Genomic DNA, 10899 nt, shown 5'->3' on the forward strand with positions numbered 1-10899 from the left:
CTTCCTACTGTATTAAGTCCCGTCTGCAAAAAGTTGCGCAGGGGTCGGTCTTATTTGGTAGGCTAATTATGTCTTCTAAATAATATAATTTTCTATAGAACAAGCATAAGGAGAATATACACTTAAATGTACATAGGATTCATAAGGATTAACAGAGGTGCTAAAACTTTAACATATATGCCTTTAAAACCAGATTTTGTTATCGAATAATCATTACTTCAATCGGCAATAGATAGAGGACCATGATATACCGGGATTTATCATCTAATCTTATTGATCACGCAGACCGGTATCAACATAAGCTGGGTACCGGATACCGGGTTTTAGCATCAACCATGATAACCTCCCTTATTTCTTATCAAGGAAGTTACTACTTTCGTTTTTGAAGACGCCTGAAATTCGTTGACTATCCAAACTGCAACTATTTAAATCATACAACCACATCTGAAAGTAATGAGTTGTGTTCTTAAGATATTCGAGTAACTATCGGAAAGGACTTTATTCAACAATCAACAAAAGTAAGTATAAAATACTTAATAGTATTATTTCGGGTGGTGATTAAACTCGGTACCCGGTATCGATATTGGGTAAACCCGGTATCTCAGTTTATGATACCTGATTATGTCGATATCGCGTGTTTCGTCACAGTCGATACTGGTAAATATTATATTCTCTAAAGAAATCCCGTTATCGATAGGCCCGGTATCAATGTCCACAATAATCAACTATGACTTTGAATATCTTAAAAAAAAAAAAAACAGGAAAGAGAGTTTGATTTCAAGAACGAAAAATAGTATAATTAACATGTATTAGTAGGTTGACAGTCACCTTAAAATTACACACTTTTATCAAGCTGTAAATCTTAAATACAATATATTTTATTTCAAAAGTAATTGTTTTTTAATTCTAGTGTGATATTCGGCAGGGTTTTTTCACCAAAAATTGTGAAGAGGCCTAGCCTTTTCATTTTGTGAATTTTAAACGCGTGAAATTCTGCAAATTGGGATATTTAAATGCGTTAACGTCTCAAAATGGGAAATTCAACATATGAGGATTGAAGACACCTTTTAAACACGGGTCAAGGTATCCATATGAAACTTGGAACTCGTGTTAAAAAAAGGCTCATATCATACATGTGAGTCTTCTTCAAGCTGATTTTTATCCCCCGCCTTGAAAGGGCGAGGGGATATAGTAATGGTAGGCGCGATTCCGTGTGTGTGTGCGTGCGTGTGTGCGTTCGTGCGTGTGTGCGCTCGTGCGTGCGTGTGCGGCCGTCCGTCCCACATTCATTTCTACCAAACTTTCACAGATTGATGATCATAAAGTGAAGCAGCACATAGGAAGGGTTTTCCCGATTCGACCATTTTTGAAAGAGTTATTGCCCTTTGCTTATTTTACATTTTAAATTGGTTTCTTCGCAACTCCTCCTACGTTTTTCATGCGATTTTTACCAAACTTTCACTGATTGATGATCATAAAGTGAAGCAGCGCATATTGTCGGTCTTGCCTGATTTGACCATTTTTGAAAGAGTTATTGCCCTTTGCTTATTTTACATTTAAAATTGGTTTCTTCGCAACTCCTCTTACGTTTTTATGCAATTTCTACCAAACTTTCACAGATTGATGATCATAAAGTGAAGCAGTGCATATTGTCGGACTTTCCTGGTTTGACCATTTTCCCGATTCGACCATTTTTGAAAGAGTTCTTGCCCTTTGCTTATTTTACATTTAAGATTGGTTTCTGCGCAACTGCTCTAACGTTTTTCGTGCGATTTCTACCAAACGTTCACAGATTGATGAGCATACAGTGAAGCAGTGCATATTGTCTGGCTTTTTCGATTTGACCATTTTTGAAAGAGTTATTGCCCTTTGCTTATTTTACATTTAAAACTGGTTTCTTCGCAAATCCTCTTACATTTTTCATGTGATTTCTACCAAACTTTCACAGATTGATAACTATATAGTGACGCAGCGCATAGTGTCGTTTTTTTGCGATTCGGCCGTTTTTGAAAGAGTTATTGCCCTTTTTTGCAATTAAAATTGGTTTCTTCACAACTTCTCTTACAATTTCCATGCAATTTCTACCAAAGTTTCACAGATTGATGACTATATAGTCCCACAGCGCATATTGTCAGTTTTTCGCAATTCGACCATTTTTGAAAAAGTTATTGCCCTTTCTTTATTTTACATTTAAAATTGGTTTCTTCGCAACTCCTCTTACGGTTATAACTATATAGTGAAGCAGCGCATTTTGTCAGGCTTTTGCAATTTGACCATTTTTGAAAGAGTTATTTCCCTTTCTTAATTTCACGCATATCTTATGTTGCTGAGAAACTACCCTTACCATTGATTGGCTTTCGTTACAAAAAAATGTCCCCATGAGACGGGGGATAAGCTGTCTGTGACCGCTCTTGTTTTCATAAAATTTATGACCTTTTTAATATGAAATGTGTACTTACACTCCACAGGGTCATGTTTGAAAGGTCTAAAATGTATGGACTTCCAATTAATACACATGTAGATCTGATTGGGGAGAAATCATGTCTTTGACTTCACTTTTTTAACATGACGCAATGACAAGAGAGGGAGAGAGATTAGTTTTAATCTTCATAGAGTTGATTCTAAATCGAGTTAAAGAATTGATAACAATATACGGACTAATTGGTTCTCAAATAACGTTTAAATTATACATCATTCTTCTTATGTTAACTAAAAAGATAAAAAGAATTTGCTCAAACAGAATAAATTAGTATTGTAAATTTTTGAAGTAAGATCTTCCTATTTGGGAAAAATACCTTGGAATTGTGAAAAAAATATCTGGAAATTGGGAAAATATACCATTTTTCCCAATTGTGAAGTAGCCTAATTTCGGCCCCTAGCAAAGAAGGTAAAAAGCCCTGTTTGGGGAATACATTTGGAAAGAAGTAATTCATTTTAATGAACACCCAGTGTGTGTTGATCTTTAAAAGTTAAAGTGTAATAGGTCTTATATGTATGCAAAATCGTATACAATAAATTTGCAATTCTGTTGTCTACATGCCTTAAAACATGTCTTTGCTGGTGTATGTGTTATTATGGCAATGAGCTTGTAATGCTTAGATCAAAATAAATAGACTGTTCTGGTCTGATTTTAAATATAACAGCTACAAACATGCCTATCTGAGAAAGGTTCTGTTCATTCCAAACATGAGGAAACTATAAGTACAGTGAAACGGTTGAGAATGTATGCATCTTATAATATTTTAACTTCAGGTATATGCGGCATGATAACTCCCCGCTGTGCATCCCTTGTTTATTGCACTTGTCTCACAGCATTTTCCTGTGTATCTGTTAATTGGTACATGGCCTTTTAAAGTTGACACTTTCAGAGTAGATAATCTCATTGTCCGACTTATCAAATTATTGTATAAACAATATACATAACTAAATGAATTAATCAGAGTTATAAACAAATACGAGTAAATATTTTAACACTCGTAAGTGTTTTAATATTAATAAATACACAATTATGATCTGACGTTTACGGGCTCTGAAGTAATCAGTTATACTGACCCATGAAAGAACGTGTCATAAAAGACTAATCAAAGGGCTAATTGGTGTTTCTTATTGCTGCCTTAAACCCTATGTCATTTGTGGTCTCATTCAAAAATGCTGTTCCGAAAACTACTTCACAACATGCCTTGTTTTCGATGCACAAATTTCTCCTATAGAAATATACGAATACATCAAGAAATGAAATATTGTGTAAATCGTGTGACTGTACATAATTGTAACAGAACGCTTTCTCGTTTAGTATTTCCAAAATACATCGAACTAAGAAAAACTCAAAGCAACATATTTTGTACTGAATAAAAAAGACACTTTAATCATATAACATTCTTTATAATATTAATAGCATTATTTAAGTGCTAACTGCTATAATGTTAAAAACAATTCGGTGTAGCATAATATTTTATTAAAACATTTTCTTCAGATTTAAAAAGAAATCAGAACTTTCTATTATAAAGTGGTATATATGCAAAATAAATATTGCTATAAACATTTTATTGTTTGATGCAATTAAAAAATGGAATGAACATCCCGACACTGGCGCTCACACATTCATTAATTGGCAACACGTGTGACACGTGTCATAAAGGGGCTTCATATCACCATTAGTTTATGTTTATTAGCACAATTTATGATTCCGGATTATGTTGGTACCAGGTTTAACGTCACAGTCGGTACCGGGTAATATATAATACTCTCTTCAGAAATCCCGGTATCAATCCCGGTATAGGCCCGGTATCAATGTCACTGGACTTAGAAAGACTTTCATTTATTCCGACATGTTTATGTTTCCATGTTGCCAACAGTTTGCCGTACCAAAAAATCTTACAAGGAATCCTGGCCTTTGTATGGACTAAGTTTTAGGGCAGGTTTAAGTTTTAGTCCAAGTTGGGATTTTCACTTATAAGTCCAATACCATTCATTCAATTGACTTAATACTACACACAGTTGTTCAGTGCCATTACATAAGGAGGTAAGATAACTCCATGGGCCGTATTCAATAAGCATCTTAATAATATTTTTCAACTAAGTGAAAATTTGCCACTTTTTCTAATTTGAATTTTAAGAAAACGAACAATGTTTGTACAACAAAAATATGAAAATAAGCAAGAAAATGGTCTCAACAATATATGCATATGAATAAATCTGATGAAAAGTAGCGGGTATTTAAAATAATCTTTGTCAAAAGTTACGAATTTCTCACTAAGTTGAAAATATCAACTAAGATGCTTATTGAATTAACTTAATACTTCACACAGAGGCTCAGAGCCATCACATAATGAGGTTAGATAACTCCATATTATCTTTTATTCAAATTATGGCCCCTGATTGACTATGGAACTTAGGTTAAAGTTTTAGGGCAGGTTGGGATATCTATTTATAACATCTATACCTTAATTCAATTGACTTAATACTTCACACAATTGTTCAGGACCATCAAACAATGAGCTTACATTATACCATATTATCCTTAATACAAGTAATAGCCCCTGCTTGACTTCGGTTAAAGTTTTAGGTCAAGTTAAAGTTTAGGGCAAGTTGGGATTTTAATAAAAAAACTTCTACACCTTTCATTCAATGCACTTAATAAAATTCAAAATTATTGACGACCATCTTACAACAAGAAACATAACTCCATTTTAACTCTAAATACAAATTATGGCCCTTGAATTATTAATATTATTATTATTTTTAAATTTTATTGTAATTTCCTTCTAAGAACACATGTTTATATTCTTAACCACAGTTACATTAAGTGAAAACGAGGTATTTGAATGTCTTGCGTCATTGTTCGGGCGGGCTGGTGGGAGGGTAGCATCAAAGGCATCTTATGTATCGAACAATTTTAGATAGGGTTGACATAAAAAGACGAAACTTGGTATATACGAAGATACCTTTTATGAGAATGCTTTTGAGGCCCCTACGATTAAGGTCAATGTAACTTTTAATAGAAAAAGGGTTGGTATTGAATTACTTAAGTAAGGGTCTACATATTGTGACCAAACATGGTGTATAGGAAGAGTTTATAGAGACCTTTTCTGAGATTGTGTTTTGAGCCCCGAGATCTCTGGTCTAGGTCAAGGTCACTGTTGTTAAAAAAGAAACATGGTAAGTACTGAATAACTCAAGTAAGGGTTGACAACGTGTGACCAAACTTGGTATATAGGACAGGTTTATGCAGAGCTTTCATGGTTTGCCTTTTGGGACCCTAGGGTCAAGGTCACTGTTACTAAAAATAGATTACAGTTTCAGTTATGTGACCAAACATGATATGTAGGAAGAGTGTATGGAGGATTTTTATGAGATTGTGTTTGGGCCCTTAGAATCAAGGTCACTGTTACAAAGAAAAAGAAGAAAGCAGTTGAAACTGAACCTCTTCTGCCAATCATTAAAAACCTGGTTTTGTCACATCGCGATTCTTGTTTACATATTACATCGTTATTATATTCACTTCTATGTTAAAGCGGCGTAGTTGAGCGCGCTGTCTTACGACAGCTCTTTTTAGTGTTTCCAGGAGGTCTCAAACAAAACTTTTAGCTACCTTCAATTTGAAATGGTGCATTCTTGTGTGATGTTCGCACAGTTTCTTCACTAGATTTCAACTATGGTTATTTGTAGAAATTAATTGTGGGGGGTGGTGCCAGGTTGACGGCAAAATTCACCAGCACATTATGGGTAGGGTAGCACCGGGCGCATGCTCACTTAATTTGTTTTCTCTTTTATTTCAATATAGCAGAAGAAGGTAATTAAATAGGCAAAAAATGCATCATTGCGGCTTTCAAATTTAAAAACTTTCTGTGGGGACTACCCCCACCTCCCCTGTCAACAATTTAATTTAAATAATTTTCGGTTCTGAGGGAGTCGCGCATGTCAAAATATTACGTTCCTTTGTTTTCCCCCTCGATTATCAACTCCTGGGTCCGCTCCTGTAAATCGTTTAGAACTTCGTAAACCGAGTGTATATTTGACAATCACATTATGATTTTAGACTCAAGATGGATGCAGTCTCAGGGAAAAAGGCACCCGAGGGAACTGGATCGGTGTCTGACCACACATTCTGCCAGACATGTGCGAACGATGGCAAGGACATCCCTCCTGATGCCTTCTGTACCGTCTGCAAGGAGTTCCTGTGTTCCAACTGTGCCAGAGTACACAAGAACATGACGTTAACCAAAAGCCACCCTCTTCAGGACAAGAGTACCATGCCTTCTTCACTCCAACCAGAGAGTGAGAATAAGCATTTTACGGAAACATGTCAACGCCATGCCGAAGAGTTCATAAAATACTTTTGTCCCAATCACGAGACACTTCTGTGTGGAGACTGCTTGGCTGAGAAAGAACACAGCTCATGCACTATTGAAAGGATTTCTCAAGTGGCAAAGCGGTACAAGGAGGGCCCAAAATACAACGGTCTGAAGGCAGGACTTGTCCAGGTGGTCAATGACATCGGCAACCTTTCAGACAACATACAAGCGAGCATGAAATATATTGATGAAGAGAGCTTTACAAATATCAATGCGCTTCGAAAGTTCAGGAATGAAATCAACCAATACCTGGATAAGAGGGAACAAGAGTTACTGGAAGAAATTGAGCAGAAGAAACAAAAATCACAAAGCCTGTTGAGTGAACTAAAATCAAATTGCCAAGACATACAAGCTGCCACTGAGAAGCTCAAGGTCGAGCTACAAGCCAAGGAGGTCAACAGTAACCAGTTGTTCATATCTGGAACAAGGGCAATTAAGGAGTTAGTCGGTTTTCAGTCAGCCCTTAAAGACATCAGAGGTAAAAAATGTGTGTCATACTTCAAGTTCACAAGGGACCCCACCACAAAACAGCTGCTGGCTTCATGCACAGCAATTGGCAGAGTGGATCAGGTGGCGTCAGATTTGGCAGACCATGTGGCATCAGATTTGGCAGACCAAGTGGCGTCAGATTTGGCAGACCAGTTGGCGTTAAATTTGGCAGACCAGCAGACAAAACCTCAGGTGTCAGGTAAGCAACCAAAGTAGTTATATTACAATTAGGTTTCATGTTTTATTTAAATCTTTTGTTTTACGCCATGTGACTTTATTGCCCTCCATTCTCCATGTCACTTGGGATTCGTATAATTTCCTTTAAAACACAAGTTAATCCAGAATCGGAAGCGTGTGCTTGAACGTGTGTGTGTGTGTGTTCATGTGTGTTGTGCCTGTGAGTGTTCTATGTGTTCGGTTTAGTATTGAATTAATTATCTGCAGTGTAAAGTACACAGCGTATGTCTTGGTATGACCTCAAAATACGTTGTTTTCAAACATTGCATCAATTCACTTTATTTCACTTTTTCAGACTATTTTAAGACGGCATTAACATTTATTAATGGTACAGCGTTGTCATCATAGGTAGCAGTATCGGTAAAAGATTATTTCATATATTTATATCTTTTATTAAAAGATATCTGTATTATATTATAGCTTGCATGGGCGGCAGTTCCAGTCACATATTTATTATATTTGTTATATATATATATTAGTGATTGCAACGAGTACCCGAGTACTCGAGTACTAGATCAATCATCAGAGTAACCGAGTACCAAATCACTGCTCGAGTACTCGAAAAAAATGTTATTGTTTTTTATAAAACTCACCAAATACACGATTTACAGACTTAAGTTTAAGATCTGACGCGTTTCCAAGACGATAATTTACGTTACCTCTAAACCCCACTGTGTATACAATTGACCCTAATAAATTAATTATATATGTATGCCTTACAACTTCAATCACTGTACACTTCTCTTCTTATTGATACTGCCCACTTTGTTTACATCGTTTACTTCTGATGTTGATACCGCCCTCAATGGTTACACTATTGTAACACTGTTTACTGTTTGGACTTGCATTGTCCCCTCTGGTTACACTGTATTCTTCTTTGGTTGATACTGCCTCATACACCTTATACTTCTCTGACAGATACTATTCCCTGTGGTCACACCATATTCTTCTATTATAAAATCTTTCCCAAGTGGTTACACCGTATACTTCTCTGACTGATACTTATAGTTTTCCGATTGATAATTTCTCCTGTGATTTCACCGTATACTTCTCTGACTGATACTTATAGTTTTCTGATTGATAATTTCTCCTGTAATTACACCGTATACTTCTCTGACTGATACTTATAGTTTTCTGATTGATAATTTCTCCTGTGATTACACCGTATACTTCTCTGACTGATACTTATAGTTTTCTGATTGATAATTTCTCCTGTGATTACACCGTATACTTCTCCGACTGATACTTATTGTTTTCCGATTGATAATTTCTCCTGTGATTACACCGAATACTTCTCTGACTGATACTAAATCCTGTGGCTACACCATTTTCTTATCTGATAGAAACTATCCACAGTGGTTACACCTTATACTTCTCTGACTGATACTATCTCATGTGGTTACACCTTATACTTCTCTGACTGATACTTTCCCCTGTAGTTACACTTTATACTTCTCTGACTGATACTATCTCATGTGGTTACACCGTTTACTACTCTGATTGATACTATATCCTGTGGTTACACCGTATTCTTCTCTGACTGATACTATCTCCTGTGGTTACACCGTTTACTTCCCTGACTGACACTATATCCTGTGGTTACACCGTATACTTCTCTGACTGACACTATCTCCTGTGGTTAATACCGTATACTTCCCTGACTGATACCAACCCCCATGGTTACCCCGATTTTTTCTCTGACTGATACTGCCGCCAATTGTTACACCGTATTCTTCTCAGACTGATTCTGCCCCAGTGGTAACATTTTATACTCTCTGGGTGATACAACCCCCTATGGTCACACCGTATACTTTTCTGACTGGTACTGCCCCCTATGGTTACACCGTGTACTTCACTGATTGTCACTGTCTCATATTGTTACACCGTACACTCCCTGGCTGATACTGCCCCCTATGCTGGATGTTTCTTTATAACAATAACTTTAGGACTTGTTTGTGATTAGTATCGAAACAAGGGAGGCATAAAGTAGTTTATTGTCAGTGTGATCACTACTTGAGTGTTATGACAAAGCAGCTGATCATCATTAAAAATAACGGGCGAAAATAAGAAGGGCGGGTAACCGGAAACAAACTGGGTGTTTTACATTTTATTGGGTGTTTCACAAACTATGACACCAATATTTTGCTAAGTATTTACTGTAATAATCCTTTGATTTCATTCAAATTTAAAGGTGTTTAAATACATATTGTTATTCAAAATAAAGGATTAATCCAAACACACTTTTAAGTATGATTGTTCTAATATCATTTGAGATAACATAATTTTTATCACCAAAACTGAGTTATAAGTTTCAAAAATATGAAATACACAAAACGCGGCAAGTGTAGTTAATTATATGAATTATGTCCATACAATTTACTAATTGTTTAGATTTGCAAACAATCCCAGATAATTTATTTTAAAGCTTCAAGTATCTCTTTGTGTACATGCCCATTTTTATATTGTTTCATACATGAACGTTCCATCAAGGTCATGAACACATCTTTAGATACATCTGTTCACTATGAACATATCTAAGTTTGCTTAATGTTAAATACCTGCGAAGTAGACATAAATAAACCTTTTTCAAGTTGTTGTTCATGAAAAGTTTTATTTCGATATTTCAGCCTTAAACCAAGGCCGTGCAGACCTAAGACAGTACCAGTTTAGCAAGCTGTCTGGCATTCCAGTGAAGACGGCAGCAGACACTTGATGCGTATAGTCACTTTCAGTGGAATGTTAAGTAGGCGTTCACTGATGATAAGACATAACAGGGAAACACTCTCTAATTCTGTGGCATTTAGAGTGCGCACAGTCACAGATAAGTATTGGGGGTGTAACCACTACTAATAATATAGTATTTAGGGATGGTACATATGTGATAAAGTAGCGTATACACGACAAACATTCATTTAAATTGCAGCATTTAGGGGGCGAACAGTGATCGATAATATAGTATTTGGGGATGGTGTAACAACTGCTGATATCATATTTAGGAATGGTACAGTGATAAAGTATTTTATAGGCGTGTATGGGGAGGGGCGGGTCATTTATTTTTTTACTGTAGGTGGTTATATCGACACCTTTACTATTGATGTGGATGGGATTGATATAAACGCCAGAAGAATTGGTTTGGTTGTGGGCATATATTGGGTGAGTTCATTATACCGATTACGCCTGGACAATTGGTTACTAGTATCTAAATGCCTGAACAATTGGTTAAGAGGGGGTCATATCAACGCCTGAACGATTGGCGTCGGTGGGAGGATCATTTGTTGAGATATGTTGATATATTGACGACGCGTAAATAATTGGTGCG

The 10899-nt window shown here is 36.2% G+C and overlaps 1 protein-coding gene across 1 annotated transcript; it reads left to right on the forward strand.

Moving 5' to 3' along the window:
* The first annotated feature begins 376 nt into the window (after positions 1–376).
* LOC128216387 (E3 ubiquitin-protein ligase TRIM33-like) lies at positions 377–10293 on the forward strand. The gene is made up of 3 exons (XM_052922946.1): positions 377–518; positions 6539–7542; positions 10208–10293. The coding sequence occupies exons 2-3, from the start codon at positions 6546–6548 to the stop codon at positions 10291–10293; spliced, it is 1083 nt and encodes a 360-aa protein (XP_052778906.1). The 5' UTR covers positions 377–518; positions 6539–6545.
* The last annotated feature ends 606 nt before the right edge of the window (positions 10294–10899 follow it).

The sequence above is a fragment of the Mya arenaria genome, chromosome 14 (genome assembly GCF_026914265.1).
Source record: "Mya arenaria isolate MELC-2E11 chromosome 14, ASM2691426v1".
NCBI classification, from domain to species: domain Eukaryota; kingdom Metazoa; phylum Mollusca; class Bivalvia; order Myida; family Myidae; genus Mya; species Mya arenaria.